Source organism: Meles meles, chromosome 21 (assembly GCF_922984935.1).
Source record: "Meles meles chromosome 21, mMelMel3.1 paternal haplotype, whole genome shotgun sequence".
Classification (NCBI taxonomy): domain Eukaryota; kingdom Metazoa; phylum Chordata; class Mammalia; order Carnivora; family Mustelidae; genus Meles; species Meles meles.
Genome location: NC_060086.1, coordinates 1388297 through 1407457, shown reverse-complemented (window position 1 = coordinate 1407457; position 19161 = coordinate 1388297). Strand labels below are relative to the sequence as shown.

General features: G+C 55.1%; 1 protein-coding gene across 2 annotated transcripts; it reads left to right on the top strand.

Annotated features, from left to right (window-relative positions):
* Positions 1-1009: 1009 nt before the first annotated feature.
* On the top strand, positions 1010-12852 carry ASL (argininosuccinate lyase). 2 transcript variants are annotated; one of them, XM_045993734.1, is made up of 16 exons: positions 1010-1236; positions 4720-4914; positions 5756-5839; positions 6075-6131; positions 6278-6375; positions 7549-7626; positions 7724-7801; positions 8241-8293; positions 8646-8708; positions 8917-9031; positions 9235-9319; positions 9431-9490; positions 9754-9837; positions 10376-10456; positions 10593-10699; positions 10804-12852. In XM_045993734.1, exons 1-16 carry the CDS (start codon positions 1225-1227, stop codon positions 10946-10948), a joined length of 1395 nt encoding a protein of 464 aa, XP_045849690.1. In that variant the 5' UTR covers positions 1010-1224; the 3' UTR covers positions 10949-12852. The 2 variants fall into 2 exon arrangements, with proteins under 2 accessions (XP_045849690.1, XP_045849691.1); XM_045993735.1 differs by lacking the exon at positions 4720-4914.
* Positions 12853-19161: the final 6309 nt, after the last annotated feature.

The following is a 19161-nucleotide window of genomic DNA, read 5'->3' as shown; positions in this document are numbered from 1 at the left end:
GGGCTTCCTGGGGCAGGTGTCAGTTCTCTTCTTCAAGTCAAGTCCAGCCAGCACAGAGGAGGGGCCGGTGCCTTCTGTTGGATGGATGGATGGATGGGTGGATGGGTGGGTGGGTGGGTGGATGGATGGATGGATGGACGGTTGGATGGGTGGATGGATGGATGGATGGGTGGATGGGTGGATGGGTGGATGGGTGGGTGGGTGGGTGGATGGATGGATGGATGGACGGTTGGATGGATGGATGGATGCGTGGGTGGGTGGGTGGATGGATGGATGGTTGGATGGGTGGATGGATGGATAGATGGGTGGATGGGTGGGTGGATGGATGGATGGATGGATGGTTGGATGGGTGGATGGATGGATGGATGGATGGGTGGGTGGGTGGATGGGTGGGTGGATGGATGGACGGTTGGATGGGTGGATGGATGCGTGGGTGGGTGGATGGATGGACGGTTGGATGGGTGGATGGATGGATGGATGGGTGGGTGGTTGAATGGGTGGGTGGATGGATGGACGGTTGGATGGGTGGATGGATGGATGGATGGGTGGGTGGATGAATGGACGGTTGGATGGGTGGATGGATGGATGGGTGGGTGGGTGGATGGGTGGGTGGATGGATGGGTGGGTGGATGGATGGGTGGGTGGATGGATGGACGGACAAATGATGGATGGATGGACGGACAGACGGAAGGATGGACGGACGGACGGATGATGGGGCATGCCTTCGCACCTTCTGTATCTGCTCCCCCGCCAGGCCTGGCGGCTGTTTCCAGCGTCCCGCGCTGTCACCGCCTTCCGTGCTGTCGCTCTGGCCTCGCCTCACCCCCCACGCCCGCTCTGGGTCCCTGGATCCGAAGCCCCGCCCCCGGCGGCTCCGCCCACAGCCGGGGTTGGAGGGCGGAGGCAACGCCCCCCTGCAGGCCGCCTGGGATTGGTGCGGCCGCACCAGGAGGCGGGCCCTGGGCGGGGCGGCGGTGACGCGCTCGCGGCCAGAAAAGCCCGGCCAGGCGGCGGGCGGGCACTGACGGCGCGGCCGGGAGCGGTGAGCGTCCGACCGGCGGGACGGGCGGGACCCGAGGGACAGGAGGGCCAAGCGCAGCGCGGGAGCCCGGAGCCCGGAGCCCGCCCCTCCCGAGGGACGCAGGCCGCGGCGCCGAGGGCCTTCAGTCCCGCTCGTCTTCCAGAGCCGGCCCGCCGGGGCCCGCGGAGGCGAGGACCGCCGGCATGGCCTCGGAGGTGAGTGGGCCTCGGGGACGCGGGACGCGCGGACGGGCGCTCTGGGAGCCGCCGGGCCCGACCTGCGCGCGGGACCCCGCGTGCCGCACCTGCCGCCGGCCACCCTCCGGGTCTCCGCCGGCTCCGGAGACGGGGCCTCCCGGTGCACCTGCCGGAGCCTGGGAGTCCCGCGCTTGGGCTTCCCGGCGCGCATCCCCGTCTGCTCTCCGCCCCCTCCGCGCCCCAGGAGCCTTGGGGCGCTCCCAACCCGCGAGGCGAGGGGGTGGCCCTGACCCACCCGACCCGACAGTGCCCCCAGCCGGGGCGCAGGAAGGGGGCTGCCCCCTCGTCCAGCTCCCTCACCTCCCGACGCCCTTCCCGTCGGTCCCCACCCTGCGCCCCTTCTCCTGCGGCCGCAGAGGCCCCCTGACTCTGGCTGGTGGACGGAACCAGGAGGTTCCGGGACCATGCCCTGTGGCCCTACTGGCCCCAGTGCCTGGTGGCTTGCTCTCTCACTGGCCTCTCTCCCTTAGAGCCACAGGGCGCCTGGGTTCTCTTCCTGACCACTCCTGGCGGGAGTCCGAGGCACAGGTTCCTTTTCTGGGGCCTCAGTTGGATTATCTGGCAGATGGGGATGATAATAAATCTCTGCCTCCTTCTGGAAGGTCCTGGGTCATGAGGTCATTGCTTTGAACCTTTCAGGTAAAGGGGGCTGTTTGCTTGGTGCCAGTGAAGGGAGCCTGTGGCCTGGGAAGCAGGAGGTCGGGGTTCCAGTCCTTTCTGGTCCTCATTACCTAGCAAAGCACTTCCTGTCTCTGGCCCTCAGTTTGTTCATCTGCATAAACTGGATATAAACTGCATAAACAAGAATGCCTGTCCTGATAGTTTCTGGATCATGGTGTGGGGGGCGACGGTAGGGCTTGGACTTTGGAGGCAAACAAAGTTGGTTTCTGAAGCAATCCCTTGGCCCCCGGGGCAACAGTGCCCACCTCCCAGGAGGGTGTAATAGCATATGCAGAATGCCTAGCCCAGGGCCGAGCTATTGTACCATAGAGTAGGTGCTCAGTAAATGCTGGCTAAGGATACCAACAGTAACAACACGGCATTTCCCTGGGCATTCTAAATTGACTGTTGCTTATTCATCCCAACCCAAACCAGTACTCCTGCACCCTTGCCCCAAAGGTGTCATTCTGGCCCAGATGTGCTCTAGGCTGGAGGAGTGCCCTTTTTGCCATGTTGGGACTCCCCCTCTCTTCAGAGCCCAAATGGTGGCACCTCATTCTGACATCCATCCGGGATCTTTTTTTTAGAAAAAGATTTTATGGGCCCCCTGAGTGGCTCAGTGGGTTAGCCTCTGCCTTCGGCTCAGGTCATGATCTCAGGGTCCTGGGACTGAGCCCCGCATCGGGCTCTCTGCTCAGCAGGGAGCCTGCTTCCCCCCAAGCCCCACCTGCCTCTCTGCCTACTTGTGATCTCTCTCTCTCTGTCAAATAAATAAAAATCTTTAAAAAAAATTTTTTTTAAAGATTTTATTTATTTATTTGAGAGAGAGAGATTGAGAGCTTGTGGGGGGGCGGTGAGAAGAGCTGGGACACAGGGACAGGGAGAGAGAATCTCAAGCAGACTCCCCACGGAGCAGGGAGCCCAGCAGCACAGCTCTATCTCAGGACTTAGAACTGAGCCAGAAGCAACAGTCAGACACTCAGTGGACTGAGCCACCAGAACCCCTCTTTCTGGGGTCTTTTTAAGCCTGCCAGTGGGGCGGGAGCTTGGCCCCAGTGTAGAGTGGCTGCCTTCAGGAGACCAGCGCATCAGGTGACTTCTGCTTGCCCCAGGCCGTCTTGTGGGTTGGTGCTAATTGGTTTGGCTGCAGCCCCGCTTGTTAGGTAGTAGTTATTACTAACAACCCAGGCAGGGAGTCCAGGGTCTGCTGGAGGAGGCAGCGCCAGGTTCCCGGCAGAGGGGCCCGCTGGCTCCCAATCCTGACTGGCATTGGCCTGCCCTGGTCCTCTGGCCCCAGTGGTCAGGAGAGGAACCCACGTGGTGCTTTGCGGGAGATCAAGGCTTGGCGGGTAAGGGGCGGATCTAGCTCAAAAGGCTGAGGGGGGTGGAGGCTGCTTCTGCAGGGCAGAGTCCTCAGACAGCCAAGGCTGCTGGGCAACGAGGGGTCGGGTCACAGCCTGGGGCGTGAGCGCAGTGGAGGCCCCCATGGTGCACACAGGAGCCGGAGCGGCGCTAAGACACCCCCAGCCTCTGGCGGCCCTGGGCCCCTCCCTTACTGCGAGAATTTACTGGGCTGTGTACGCACTTAGAAATTTTCCCTAACTGAATGTCACAACAGCTCGAGCAGATAGGTACTACCATCGTCCTCGTTTATCGGGGGTAACCCTGCAGCTTGGAAAGGTTATGGAATATGCCCGCAGTCAGGTGGCTAGGGGGGTCTGGGACGTTGCAGGGTGACAGAGGAGGACATATGTCCCCAGCAGCCATTATAAACTCTCCCTCCACAGGAAAGTCTGCAGTGAAGTAAAATGCCTCGGTTCAACCAGGGAACACTCTCCCAATCCTTGGCCTTCTGGGAGCTAGGATGGCTCCCTTGTGTTCTGTACCCCTCCCCCATCTGTCACAGGCTGTGGCCTCTGTACTCTTTCAAAACAGAGGTGTCTCTGCCCCACCCCTCTGCCCTTAGCTCCTGGGGGGCATAGGGTCAGCTGGTGACCTTCTAGAAGGCCAACGATAAGAGATGTGCCAGAGGCACTCTCCAAAGGAGTGGTGGAGGTTGGGATCTTGGGCCCTGCCCCAAGCTGTGGGAGAGAAATGCAGGCCATTTGAGCCTGACGGGGGCCCCTCAGGTGCTTCCTTGCCTGTCCCTGCTGCAAAAGTTCGGGAAACCAGAGCCAGCAGAGGAACATGGGGGGAGGAGTGCGGACTCTGCTTCAGATAGCCGGGCTGTAGTCTGGGCTCTATCACCCCAGCAAGGGCTCTGTGCCTTGGTTTCCCCCAATCTGCCGCAGGATAGAATTGGTAGCCACATCAGAGTCTCTGTTGGCGCGGGCCAAGTGACGGCAGTCATGCCTGGCACGCAGTGAGACGCGGAGTGCGCCAGCGGGGACGGCTGTCGTTGCCGTCAGAGCGTCAGAGCTGAACTCAGACTCTGCATTCCGGAGTGACTTCTCCCCTTGGGCAGTGGCACGGAAGGTCCCAGAAGTTCTGCTCTAGTCTCAGGGGTGCCTCGTCCCCTGCCATCATTTCCTTAGAGAAGTGTCCCGGGGGGAGAAAACCCTAAGTTCAGTGTCCAGCCACATTCCCACACTGGCTCCCCGAGTGACTTCGAGCAAGTTCCTGATCCTCTCTGAGCCTCAGTTTCCTTATCTGTCCAGTGAGAATGGCCCTGCCTGCTGGTTCCCACTGCCGTCAGACTTGCTAGCATTCCCACGGGCCCTTTGTGAGAGGCGCTGTTCTCAGGGTGGGAAGGATATTAACTGTTCCTGCTCTCCTGGCCAGAGTGGGAAGCTATGGGGTGGCCGCTTTGTGGGCGCAGTGGACCCCATCATGGAGAAGTTCAACTCATCCATTGCCTACGACCGACACCTGTGGGAGGTGGACGTGCAGGGCAGCAAGGCCTACAGCCGGGGCCTGGAGAAGGCAGGGCTCCTCACCAAGGCCGAGATGGACCAGATACTTCGTGGACTGGACAAGGTATTCTGTACACCCGAGAGCCCCCTCTAGCGCGCCACCCTGTGGTCCCAGGCTTCTACCAAGTCCCAGACACAAGTTGTAAAGGATGTGCCCTCCAGGCACATTTTCCCTTGTGATTAAATGTCCGTCAAGGTGCTCTTAATTTTTTTTTTTAATTTTTAATCTTTTCTTTTTAAAGATTTTATTTATTTATTTGACAGACAGAGATCAGTAGGCAGAGAGAGAGAGGAGGAAGCAGGCTCCCTGATGAGCAGAGAGCCCGATGCGGGGTTGGATCCCAGAACCCTGGGATCATGACCTGAGCTGAAGGCAGAGGCTTTAATCCACTGAGCCACCCAGGCACCCCTTTTTTTAATTTTTAAAAGCTTAAAAAAAAAAGCTTTATTTATTTATCTTCGAGAGAAAGCAGGGGAGGGGCAGAGGGCGAGGAAGAGAGAGAAACTCCAGCGGACTCCTCACTGAGCGGGGAACCAACGCAGAGTTCAGTCCCACAACCCTGAGATTATGACCTGAGTCGAAATCAAGAGTCGGCTGCTTAATGTACTGAGCCCCCCAGGTGCCCCTGTCAAGGTGCCTTGTAAACCATGTGCTGTGCTGGGTCCCTCTTCATCCCTTAATGCCTCCATGGCCCGTGGCCCATGGCTCATAGGGGAAGGAGACCTGGGCCTGAGGTGCTCCCCTGGGTGTGGGGGCTATAACCGCCCGTGGAGCATTCGCGCTTCCTGGGAGCACCCCTAGGACGCAACTCTTACACAGAGACAGTCAGTGATCAGAGTTGGGGTGGGACCAAGGCTGTGGATGGCTGACCCGTGACCCCTGGGGTTGTTGGCATCTGTTGCAGGTGGCTGAGGAGTGGGCTCAGGGCACCTTCAAACTAAACCCCAACGATGAAGATATTCACACAGCCAACGAGCGACGTCTGAAGGTATGACCCCCTGCTGTCCACCTGGCCTCCCCCTTCTGCCTCACCCGTGGCCCCTTGGAGCATAAGCACCAACCTTCTGTTCCCTTCATCATGGGCAGAGTGCTGGCCCGGCCTCAGAGCGGGTGACCTCTGTAGAGATGGCAGGGCCCCGAGGTAGGGAGGGACGGTGACAGGGCTGGGAGGAACCAGGCCCTGCCTGGGCTGACCGTGACCCCCTGCCTCCCTCTGCCCCCAGGAGCTCATCGGCGAGACTGCGGGGAAGCTGCACACGGGCCGCAGTCGGAATGACCAGGTGCTGCCAGCTCCGGGACTCCCCACCACCCGACCCCGGGCCTCGTGCGTTCCCGATCCTGGGGAGCCGCCGTGGCGGGTGTAGGGCTCTGCAGTGGTCCCGGCTCCCCGGCTGTGTCCCTGAGTGCCACCCTCTCCTCCCCGCAGGTAGTCACAGACCTCAGGTTGTGGATGCGACGGAACTGCTCTCAACTGTCCTCCCTCCTCTGGGAGCTCATCAGAACCATGGTGGACCGGGCCGAGGCGTGAGTCTCCCATGGACCCCCAGGTGGCAGGGAGGGGCACAAGGACCGCCAGGGTCTCCTCTCCCCGGGACAGGCAGCCTGAATGCCAGATTGACGTGGCAAAGGTGAAGGGCGTTGGGGAGCCAGGCCCCGGGGCTCGGGGGTGTCCTGGACCTCCTGGACTAATAAGGTAAAGCAGCCAGGAATGGGGGCATTTTTTGCCATGTTTCCTACTCCCATGCCAGCTGAGCTCAGCAGACAGGGCGAGCTCACCCTCTGAGGCTTCGTAAGTAGGAGACTGAGGCACTAGGCAGATGCCTGAAGCCTGAGGACAGGGGCTGCCTGTGCCGGGGGCAGCCCAGGTCACTCTTCAGCCGCTCCACACCCCGGTCCCCACCCAGCATGGCTGGCACAGGACAGCCAAAGCTGCCTCCCACCGGCCTCATCCCAAGTTCTGGCTCTTTCGACCGCACGTCTTTGAGGGTGACTTGGCTCCTTCCAGACCTGGATGATTTGCTGCTGAGAAGTCCCTGTCTGGTGTCAGAGATAGGGTGACCCCGGCTCCCTGTGATCTCTCGTTCGCAGACCTTACCATGGAGGGGAGAACAAGAGCCTAAGACCCGTTGCCCCGGGGGGTGCTGGGAGAAATGGGGAGTGACTGCTAATGACTACAAGGTCGCTTCTTTGGGGACGAAAACGTCTAAAATTGATGGGGTGACAGGTACACAGAAGTGTACAGTGTAAGTGGGTGAATGACGTCTCAGTAAAGCTGTTCGCAACAAACCAACCAACCAAAACCGTCACCTGCAGCGCCTTGTCTCTTTGAAAGTGCCCCCTGCTCTTCTGAGGTCCTTGGGTGCGTCTCATGGGCTCACAGATGTGGCTCCCCCGCCAGGTAGTACCCTCGGCGTCCCTTCCTTCGCCGTCACTCTGCTCAGAGCTGAGGACGGCATCGCCTCGGGTCCCAGCTCCCATCCTGCTCTGGGGAGGCCCCGTCCCTGGATCACGCTGCCCCCTTTCTGGTCTCTTCCTTTAGGATGTGTTTGTCCCCAGGAGGTCGCTTGGTTTCTCGCGCAGGCAGGTCCTTGTAGGCTGGCCTCGCTCTTCCCTGCTGGGGCCCGCGGGGCGCGGGTGACACAGGCCTTGCGGCAGCCGCGGACCCCTCAGGCCTCTGCAGCTCTTCTCCCCCCACAGGGAACGCGACGTCCTCTTCCCGGGGTACACACACCTGCAAAGGGCTCAGCCCATCCGCTGGAGCCACTGGATCCTGAGGTGAGTGGGGCGCGGCGTCCTGCAGGGGTGCCGTGGAGGGGCTGTGACAGAACGGAGGGCCCCGAGGCCCTGACCTCCACCCTCTGGCTTCCTCCAGCCATGCTGTGGCGCTGACCAGAGACTCAGAGAGGCTGCTGGAGGTCCAGAAGCGGGTCAATGTCCTGCCCCTGGGGAGGTGAGTCCGCCCCCCGTGTCCCGAGGGCCTCGTGGCGGGGTGGGGGTGGGGGACTGTCCCTGGGGATCGACGGAAGAGGAGGCGCTAAGAAGGACAGAGGAGGCCAGCCGGCCAGGCAACGAGCCTCTCCGTCCGCGGTTCTTCCGCACGGACCGCGGCGGTCTCGGAGATGGGGCTGCCCGGGCCAGCAAGGGTGCCAGAGCAGGGCCAGAGTTCTGCGGAGAGGTTGGAGAGCCAGCTGGTTGCCCTCAGCCTGCCGTTTCGGCTCCGTGGGGACAAGCGTTCCGTCAGCCACGCTGCCTGGGTGGCCGCCCTGACCATCGGGGCTCGGCTCCGGGTGTGCACGTGTGTGTGTGTGTGTGTGTGTGTGTGTGTGTGTGTGTGTGTGCGCATGTATGTGCTAGGAGCCCTGCTCACCTGGGATCCCCTGTTCCTGCAGCGGGGCCATTGCGGGCAACCCTCTGGGTGTGGACCGGGAGCTGCTCCGAGCAGGTGAGGCGCCCTGCCCCTCCCCCTGGCGATCCCACAGCACCTGCCAGGTCCCACAGACACACACTTGGAGGGGCAGGGGGCTGGTTGAAACCCTCATTTATCACCTACGGACAGCGAGGCTAGAGCGGGAAGAGAAGGCTTGTAGCAGCGGTGCATGGCGCTGGGGACACTCAGGGCTCCTGCTTGGTGCCTGGGACCCGAACAAGAGACCCTCCCCCATTCCTGCCGCTCCCTACTCTCCTCCCTAAAAGGGCCTCAAGAAGGAGGTGGCTGGGCAACCTGATTAGAGGTAGAGGAAGGCCCTCCTCACCCTCCAGCCCAGCCCTGTTTCCTTCCCCACGTCCTTCTCCAGAACTGAACTTTGGGGCCATCACTCTCAACAGCATGGATGCCACCAGTGAGCGAGACTTCGTGGGTGAGTCCTCGGAGCCAGCCCGCTTGGCCTCTAGGGCCACTCCCCTGCACTGTGCCCTAATTTAGCTCCATCTGGCTCTAATCTAGCCCTGGCTCCCCTCCTGCCTCCTCCCACCCCAAGTCTGGTCCCCCTGGGGCTTCTCCAGAATGAGTGGGGAGCAGGAGAAGCCTGGGGACCGGAGAGCCTGCTCTCCCTTTCCTCCCGCAAGCTGAGTTCCTGTTCTGGGCTTCGCTGTGCATGACCCACCTCAGCAGGATGGCCGAGGATCTCATCCTCTATGGCACCAAGGAATTCAGCTTTGTGCAGCTCTCAGATGCCTATAGGTAAGGCTGGGCCCTGCCGTACCCGGCTTTGCACCCACCAGCATGGCTTCCTTCCTCCCCATACCCTCCCTCCCCAACATCCGCCCCCCTGGCCCTGGCCCGGGGCAGACCGGAACTGCATGCCGCTAGCCCTCCCCTGATGCAGCCAGCAGACCAGCCAAGGGGCAGGGGAGCCCTTTCAGCCCTAGTATCTCTGTCCCCAGCACCGGAAGCAGCCTGATGCCCCAGAAGAAAAACCCAGACAGCCTGGAGCTAATCCGGAGCAAGGCGGGGCGAGTGTTTGGGCGGGTGAGCAGGGCAGGGAGTGGGGGCAAGGCTCTGGGCTGACCCGGAGGGTCCCGAGGGAACTTGCAGGATGGGCTCTGAGGTCCAGTCTCCTCGTTCTCACTCTTTTCTCAGTGTTCTGGGCTCCTGATGACGCTCAAGGGACTCCCAAGCACCTACAACAAGGACTTACAGGTGCGAGGCTGGGGCTGTGGGGGAGGGCCCCACCTGCACATACACCGTGTCCCATTTCTTGGGGCCCTAGACATCCAGGCAGGGGCCCCGCAGAATTGCCGCCTCCCATCCCATGCACCCGGCCCTTGATTGTCCTTGAGAACTCTCTCCTCTCTGTCGATGTGGGTTTTACGAGGTGCTGAGCGTTCCCCGCGGAGGGCAGTGGGATGCCTCAGTGGGGCACAGGGCTGCTGGACTCTCACCTCCTGCCACGCGCCTCCCAGGAGGACAAGGAAGCCGTATTTGAAGTGTCAGATACCATGAGTGCCGTCCTGCAGGTGGCCACGGGCATCATCTCCACACTGCAGGCAAGCCCCTGTCCTCTCCCCCAGGTTCCTACATGCCAGGAGGTGGTCTTGAGGGGAGGGGAGGGTGGGTGCATCCAGAAGATATGGGGCAGGGGGAGGAGGGTAGGTGTTTGCTCCTGCCCCTAGGAACAGCGGAGAGACAAAAGCCACAGTAGAATGGAAGCAAGTTAGACACTAGGGGTCCCATCAACTGGCCTGACCAGATCTTTTCCGTCACTTATGACGGGAGATTTCAGCTGAGACCGCACCATGATGCCCTGTGGACTAGCACCCAGCTTCAACACCGAGCAACTCATGGCATTTCTCGCTTGGGCTGTCTTTACCCACCACCCACCCCACCCCAGCGGTTCTGATGCAGCCAAAGCTGGGGACCCCGTAGCTCCCCTCAGCGTCATCGTCATCGGGGATGATGGCAAACGGCGGAGAGGGCGGAACAGGCTGGGTCAGAGTAGATCTCCCTGGGGCTAAGGGTGGGAGGCTGGCGGCTTCACCACCCAGGGTCCCCAGGACTCACCGCTCCCCCACTGGCGTCCCCCAGATTCACCGGGACAACATGGCACGGGCTCTCAGTCCTGACATGCTGGCCACTGACCTCGCCTACTACCTGGTCCGCAAAGGGGTGAGTGTGGGGTGGCTGGGGTGCAGCGGGAGGAGATGGGGACGTCCCCGGGCCGAGGGTGGGCGCGTGAGGGAGGGCGCGGGCAGAACCGGGCGGAGGAAGGCTGAGTCGGAGCCGCCCTGTGTCGCTGCCCTAGATGCCTTTCCGCCAGGCGCACGAGGCCTCCGGGAAAGCCGTGTTCATGGCCGAGACCAAGGGGGTCGCCCTCAACCAGCTGTCGCTCAAGGATCTGCAGACCATCAGGTGCGCCCCCGCCTCCCCGCTGCGGCCCCAAGGGTGCGCGCGGGCCAATGGGGCCCCCGGGGACCCCCACTGGGCCCTGGCCCACCACGTCCTCTGTCCCGCAGCCCCCTGTTCTCGGGCGACGTGAGCCGCGTGTGGGACTACGGCCACAGCGTGGAGCAGTACGCGGCCCTGGGGGGCACAGCGCGCTCCAGCGTCGACTGGCAGATCAGCCAGGTGCGGGCGCTGCTGCGGGCCCAGCAGGCCTAGCCCCCCCGCCTCGCCCCCCAGCAGGCCTAGCCCCCCCGCCTCGCCCCCCCAGCTGGCCTAGCCCCCCGCTGTGACCCCCCCAAGTAGGCCTATCCCCCCGCCGCCCCCTCCCAGCAGGCCTAGCCCCCCACCCCCACCCAGCGCCCCCCAATAAAGCCGGCCCCAGGGGAGGCCGCTGCTTGTTCCCTGCCCTGCCTGATGCCCTGAGCGGCGTGCTCTCGGGGGTCTGTTGGGTGGGCAGTGGGGCCATCAAGACAGGGGAGAAAATGGACCAGGATGGCAGGAGGCACAGATGGGGAAGGAAGCAGGGGGGTGGCCTTCATTGGAGCCTTCACCTCGCTCAGGCCCTCCACCCTGTGCGGCCGGGGGCCACAGTAACCTCCTGCCTGGAGCGTCCCCAGGGTGGGGGGGGCACTGGCCTCCTTGGAGCCTTGATGGCGCCTAGTGGTCTTGGGGAACTCAGCCAGTCCCTATTCATTATCCTTCCTTCCAGTGTCCTCCAGGCTCCCCTGCTCACCTTCTCCCCTTGCTTGACCCACCCTTCCCTGAACAGTCAGCGGCACCTGTCGTGGGGCCCCGTGGGCGGAATGGTACATTTGGAGGTAGAGTCACTCAGCCAGCTAGCGTGCGATGCCAGGCGCTAGGTGAGCTTCCTATACGTGCGAGGCGTCTCCTTCACCCTGGAGGGTAATGAATGGTCCTGGCGCAGATCACGAGGTCCGCAGACAGGCAGTGCAAGGAGTGGGGGGCTGCCCCCCATTGTGGTCAAGGACTTAACCTTTACTCTGCAAGGGCCCAAGGCCGGATCTGGCACACAGTAAAGGTTCAAGAGCAGTGAGTCCCAGAAGAGGCCAGCAGAGACCTCTTCTACGTGGCTGTCACCAAAATCCTCGTAAGAAATGTCTGACATTTATGTTTCATGGACAACAGAGCTAAACCCAAGGAAAAATGAATAACCCCTCCCAAGTGTTTCTTGGGAGCAATGGAAACACTTGGTAAACTAAACAGTCAAAACTTCAGCAATGCGGACACCACACCGCATTCCAAAAAGGGCCAAAGCCAAGGCTCACAGAATGTTGGCTCCCCAAGTACGGTTCCTCTTTCACTTCCTCCTCCTCATTTGGGAGTTTGTTTAAAAATGCAAACTCTCGGGGCGCCTGGGTGGCTCAGTGGGTTAAAAATGCAAACTCTCGGGCCTGAGACCTATGAAATCAGATTCTAGGTGGGGGCGCAGCTAGGCCTTCAGGTGATTCTGATGCACGCTCAAGTTTGAGAATCACTGATCGCTAGAATCTTGTTACCTAAAGTCACCACAGGTCACCACCTCTCCCAGGTCCCAGCTTGACGTGATCTAGAATCTGCATTTTAACAAACTCCCCAGATACTGGTTGTACACATTAGAGTCAAAGTGCTGATCTAATTAGACCTGAGAAGGTCTAATATCTGGTCTCAGAAATGAAGGAGGGACTAATGTACATCAAACAACAGACAGGATTAAAATAATGACTGGGATACATACATAACGCATACGACACAGGGAGCAGTTCCTGCCCTACACCTCCATCAGCAGGACACACCACAACCTGAGTGGGAACTCTGTTCTCAGACAATCCTATCAAAAGTTTCTCCTTAATTGGAATCAGCCCCCCACGGCTTCCCACCTGTGAGCCTGGCCACATGCCCTCCGACCTGACCAGAGGAATGAGCCTCTCCTGGGTCAGGGAGAGCAAGAGTTTGTATGGGTTTTCTCCAGACTGTCCATATGTGATTGAGTTACTCCTCTTGTCTGCCTCTTTCCGTTCTGCCAACAATTTACACCAAAGTTCCGTAGGGCTTGAGACTGGTTTCCCATTGCTGCTGTAACAAATTACCCCTCATCGTGGAATAAAACAGTATAAACATTATCTAATAATTGTTGAGGTCAGAGTCTGAAATGCGTTTTACTGAGACAGAATCAAGTGACAACAAGCATTTGGGAGAATCTATTTCTTTGCCTCTTCCAGCTTCTAGAAGCCATCTGCATTCCTTGACTTGTGGCCCTTTCCTTCATCTCTGAGGCCAGCGGTACAAATCTTCAAATCCCTCTGCCTCCTTTGTCACATCCTCTGAGTGACCTTTCTGCCCCCTCTTAGAAAGACCCATGTGATTACACTGGATCCACCTGGATAAAGCAAGAAAACCGCTTCATCTCAAGATCCTTGACTTAATCACATCTGCAAAGTTCCTTTTACTATGTTAGGTAACATATTCACAAGTTTGGGGGATGATATTGGGGATCATTGTTCCGTTTACTGTAATTTGTTGTCTGGCTCTCAAAGACTGATATCCACCCACGGGCCACACATTCACTCCATCCCATGCCCCCCCCCCCCAAGTTTTAGCCCCTTAAACATCAGCACAAGTTCTAAACCTCGTCAGCTCAGAAGTCCCACAGCTCATTATCTAAATCATCTGAATTAGGTATGAGAGACTGGATATGATCCTCTGGGGCCAAAAGTCCTCCTTATCCATGAACCTGAGAATCTCACGCGACTGTGGTGTGGATTAGGGTTCACCCAAACAAACGATCTAATCCCAGAATTCAGTGTCTGTTTAGGCATAGGATGACAGAGGCATTTCAATTTATGTATTTTTAAAGGTTTTATTTATCTATTTTAGACAGAGCACAAGTGGGGTGGGGGGGTGAGGAGCAAAGGGAGAGGGGCAAGCGGACTCTGCACCGACCATAGAGTCCCATACGGGCCTGGATCCCAGGATCTTGAGGTCGTGACCGGAGCCAAAATCAAGAGTAGGACACTTAACAGACTGAGCCACCCAGGTGCCCCAAAGCATTTCAATTTTAAAAGGAAGAAAACGGAAGGGAAAAAGGAATCCCTGGTTCCAAGCAATTTTAAAATCCAACCCAGAAAATTCCCTAGGTTTCAAGGCCTGGGAATACAGGTTTCCCTGGTGTCTGCAAGTACCGTGTTCCTTTGAAAGTTTTTATAAGCCAAAATGGTATAAAGTAAAAAAGCAATTACCACTCATTTAATATGGGGACATTTTGAGCATTCCCAGAACCTCTCTTGGGCTCTCCTGGTACCTTCGGACGCGTCTTGCTAAGATGCGCAGAGCAACTCGAGCTGAAGCACAGACGTTCCAAGCTCGGCTGACGCCGGGAGGCCGGGTGTAGTTCCGGGGAAAGACGCTAGGTGGAGCCAAACAAGGCCGATTTTGCTTTCTTGACTTTTTAAAAGCAAAAATCTTCGGATTTCTTTTGGTTGGTGAGAACGGGTGCTTATGTAGAGCTCTCCTGAAGGGGAAGTGGCATCAGGCAAACTTCTGAAAAACAAGGGATTCCTGCAATCCGCCCCGCCCCCCGCCCCCCTTCGGCCGCCACCAAGGGTCGCACATCTTTACAGCTGAGTGACACGTGATTAAATCGGCCTGTGTCCTGCTTGTCCCATTTTGAGGGAACTCGAAAGCCTTCTTCAGTGTCGTCTTCTCTCTTCCACTTGCCCTTGCCAGCGGTGTTTCTGCTGACATAATACCCTTAAGAGCTTGGCCGGTCTCCCATGAATGTCACGGGGTTCGCTGGCTGAGACGAGATTCCTCTACAGATCTTCGAGATAATGCCATTTCTATTCCTGGCTCCTGCTGAGATAGCTGAGGGGAGCCCTGGTCCTTCACAGAGCACTCCCACAACAAAGTGCTCGGAGCTTTTCACCTCTTCCAGGCACTAGCAAAAGGGTGTCCGGCCACAACCTAGCCTCTCTGTCCAGCCCATGCTTTCTGACAGGCTTCTCCTGATTTTAACATCTTTTGAGATCTGGATAGGCTGAGAATTTCCCAAATCATCAAGTCCTGTTTTCTTTTTGCTTCACGGTCCTTACCTTAATTTCTCTCTCCTATTCCATACTCTTAGCTTCAAGGGATGATGAGAAAGCAAGCTCCTGGCAAAAGGAATGAGCTTGTCTTACTGGCTTTCCTACTCAACTTCCATCATCCCATGGGGCTTGGGGCAGGCCTAGCCTGCTGTCTTCTGAACAAAATCAAGGCCTATAAATTGGGGGTGGGGGGGGTGGGGGGTGGATGGTTGTGAGTTTAGCAGCCAATCATGGCCAGAATATTTGATTACTATCCTATTGAATAACCAAAATTGCACTGACATCTACTGCAGAACTGATAGACTCAAAGTCAACAAAACTCCAAAGGTATGTTCTTTTTTCTTTTTCTTTTTTAAGATTTTATTTATTTATTTGAAAGAGAGAGAGAGCACAAGCAGGGTGGAGGGGTACAGAGAGAGGGAGAAATAGGCTCTGGGAGCCCCTTGTGGGGCTCCATCCCAGGACCCCAGGATCATGACCTGAGCTGAAGGCAGACACTTAATGACTGAGCCAGTCATGAGGTGCCCCTCATTCCTTTTTATAAAAAAAAATAATAGTTTTATTGAGATGGAATTCACATGCCACAAGATACACCCTTTAAAAAAATATTTTAGAGAGAAAGAGAACACATGTGTGGATGCTTGTGGGGAGGGGCAGAGGGAGACAATTTTCAGGCAGACTCCCTGCTGAGCATGGAGCCCCAGGTGGGGCTCCATTTCACAACCCATGAGATCATGACCTGAGCTGAAACCAAGAATTGGATGTTTAACTAGGCATCCCAGGACATACCCTTTTATGGGTTCAGTTTAGTGACTTTTAGTGTGTTCACAGAATTGTGTGATCATCACCACAACACATTTTAGAACATTTCATCATCCAAAAAGAATTCCATAAGAAACTTCTGTGTTTCAAAGGAAGTAAAAGACATTCAAAGCATGGGAGAAAATATTTGTAAATCATATACCTGATAAAGGTCTAGTATCCAGAATATGAAATGAACTTTTACAATTAAAAAATGAATTGTATACTATTTTAAATTTTATTTAATTAAATTGAAAATGGGCAAAGTATCTGGATAGATATTTCTCCAAAGAACATATAAAAATGGCCAATAGGCACACTAAACAATGTTCAACATTATTGATTCATTAGGAAAACGTAAATCAAAATCAAGATGAAATATCACTTCATTCCCACTAGGATGTGAGTTAATTTTTGTATATAGTGTAAGGAAAAGGTCCAACTTCATTCTTCCCACAAGAAAATCTATTTGTCTCAGTACCATTTGTTGAAAAGATTGTTTATACCCAATTAAGTCATCTTGGCACCCTAGTCAAAAAATAGTTGACCAATATAGCAGGATGAATTGCATGATATGTGGATTATACCTCAAAAAAACTGATATCCCTCTAAAATAATCCACTATTATCATATTTTACTTTTAAATTTTTATTTACATTCTAGTTAGTTAACATACAGTACAGTCTTGGTTTCAGGAGTAGAATTCAGTGATTCATCACTTACACCACCAGTGCTCAAATGACTATTATTTTAAACAAATAAGAGCTTTCTACATGGGTCAGATGTTCTGCTGAATGCTTTAAGTTTACTCAGATTTTGTGGGATTCATCTTCATCCCTTTCTTGACAACTTTCTCATTCTTCCACCTCACCAGCAGGCTCACCAGCATCCTGCCCACACCAGCCACCACATTACATACAGAAAGTCTACAAACTCGTCACCTCGTTCTCAGTAGCCCCAATCTCTTACAACTCCTGTGGCTGTCCGAATGTGCAAGACGGGGCCTGTAATTCCAGTTTTTGCTAAACATCCCGTTCTCCCTTGTCCTTGTTCTTCTGTCCCTTACCTCCACCATGACAACGAAACGGAAGCTTTCACATCTTCAGCCTCCCGACCTGATGTGAACATCTCCCCCAAGACCGTGGAAACCACTAATCTACTTTCTGTCTCTGTGGGCTTGTCTACTTGATATTTCATATACATGGAATCATATAATATGTGGCCTTTCGTGCCTGGCTTCTTTCACTCAGCATAACGTTTTCAAGGTTCATCCGCATTGTACCATGTATCAGAATTTCATTCCTTTTTATGGCTGAATAATGCTCAATGATATGCACATACCATATTTTGTATAATGATTAGTGATTGACATTTGGATAGTTTCCACTTTTGGGGTATTATGGATGGTGCCATGAAGAATGTACAAGTTTAACAAAAACCTCTTAATAACTAAATTCCCTTCAGTCTTACTTGACCTCTCTGATGTTCTAGACAGTGCTGACCATTCCTTCAAGAAATCCTTTATTTTTAAAATTCTATTTATTTAGTTGAGAGAGAGAGAGAGCATGAGCAGAGAGGAGGGGCAGAGGGAGAAGCAGACTTCCTGCTGAGCAGGGAGCCTGAAGAGTGGCTCAATCCCAGGACCCTAGGATCATGACCTGAGCCAAAGGCAAACACTTAATGACTGAGCCACCCAGATGCCCCAGGAATCCTTTTTAAAAAATTAAATACAATGTCCCACAGTTTTATAAAAGTAATTATAACATATTTTTAAAAAAGATTTTATTTATTTATTTGACAGAGGTCACAAGTAGGCAGAGGGGCAGGCAGAGAGAGAGGGGGAAGCAGGCTCTCTGTTGAGCAGAGCCTGATGTGGGGCTTGATCCCAGGACCCTGAGATCATGACCTGAGCTGAAGGCAGAGGCTTAACCCACTGAGCCACCCAGGCTCCCCAATAGTAACATATTTTTAAGAGGTTTTATTTGTATGAGAGAGAGCAAGCATGAGAGCACAAGCAGAGGGAGGGGCAGAGGGAGAAGCAGACTTCACAGTGTGGAGACCAACAGAGGACTCGATCCCAGGACCCTGAGATCACGACCTGAACCAAAGGCAGATGCTTAACTGACTCAGCCACCCAGGCACCCAACTCCCCTCAAATGGAGTGAACTTTTAAAGAAAAAAAAAATGCCTCTGGGCACTTTTTCAAGGATGGGAGGAGAAAATTTAATTCTGTATTTGCCTTAATGTTCTGCTAATCTTGAAAAAAAATGTATGAGGGGCGCCTGGGTGGCTCGGTGGGTTAAGGGCTCTGCTTTTGGCTCAGGTCATGATCTCAGGGTCCTGGGATCGAGCCCCGCATCGGGCTCTCTGCTCCGCGGGAAGCCTGCTTCCTTCTCCTCTCTCTGCCTGCTTCTCTGCCTAGTTGTGATTTCTCTCTGTCAAAAAAAAAAAAAAAAAAAAAAGTATGATGTCACAGAGCTAAAAACACTGATTTTAAATTTTGATTTTCTCAAAGCAGAATTACAGTATAAACACACATATTTTAAGACATTAAGAGGCAAAAGACCACATACATAATTCCATTTACATAAAACACCTGGAATAGTCAAATTTACAGAGACAAAAAATAGATTAGTAGTTGCTTAGGACTGTAAGGGCCTATTTAGACAGAGCGACTCCATCTTGGTTAAAAGCCATTTTATTGTTTGTGCAGTAAAACTTAAACTGACCCTGCCCCCCCCCCCCCCGAGAAACTTACTTAGAAGCAAGTCTGGGAAGCCAGTAAAATATGGTCAGCCAGTTCCTGATAACAGAGCCCAGAATACAAGGACGAGTCGGGCCAGGTGGAGACATCCGATCAGTAAGAAACACACATACTCTTTTCCTAACCACCAAAGAACGTAAACCCTGCCGTTTGGGCGCCAACCTTGAGCACCAATTCTTTTTTTTTTTTTTTTTAAAGATTTTATTTATTTATTTGACAGAGAGAGATCACAAGTAGATAGAGAGGCAGGCAGAGAGAGGGAAGCAGGCCCCTGCTGAGCAGAGAGCCCGATGCGGGACTCGATCCCAGGACCCCGAGATCACGACCCGAGCTGAAGGCAGCGGCTTAACCCACTGAGCCACCCGGGCGCCCTTGAGCACCAATTCTGACCAGAGTAATAGGTTAGGTCAAACAGCCACTATAGGGCAAATTGTCTCTATAAAAATTAGTCTGTAAGACTGGGAAGGGTCGCTGTCTTTGGAGTGGCCCTGGCCAGTCAGTCTGATTTCTAATGCGTGGCATAGTTTAAAGCTTTGCATAACTTCAACTTTGTCTACTTCTAATGCTTGGCATAGAATAAAGCTTTAAATAACTTTCACTTGTCTCAGTCTCGTTTTAATAACGGACCTAACAAGGACTAGATTGGGGGACAGAAGGGTAGAAAGCAAAGAGCACAGAGTTTCCTTTTGAGGTGATGAAAATGTTCCAAACTTAAAAAGAAAAAAGTGTTCCAAACTTAATCGCAATAATGGTCACACACACCTGGGAATATACTAAAAACT

Bases quoted from the DNA above. Each gene is read 5' to 3' on its own strand.
- ASL (XM_045993734.1), top strand. The intron at 5,840-6,074 runs GTATGACCCCCT...CTCTGCCCCCAG, and splicing joins CCAACGAGCGACGTCTGAAG to GAGCTCATCGGCGAGACTGC. The intron at 8,294-8,645 runs GTGAGGCGCCCT...GTCCTTCTCCAG, and splicing joins CCGGGAGCTGCTCCGAGCAG to AACTGAACTTTGGGGCCATC.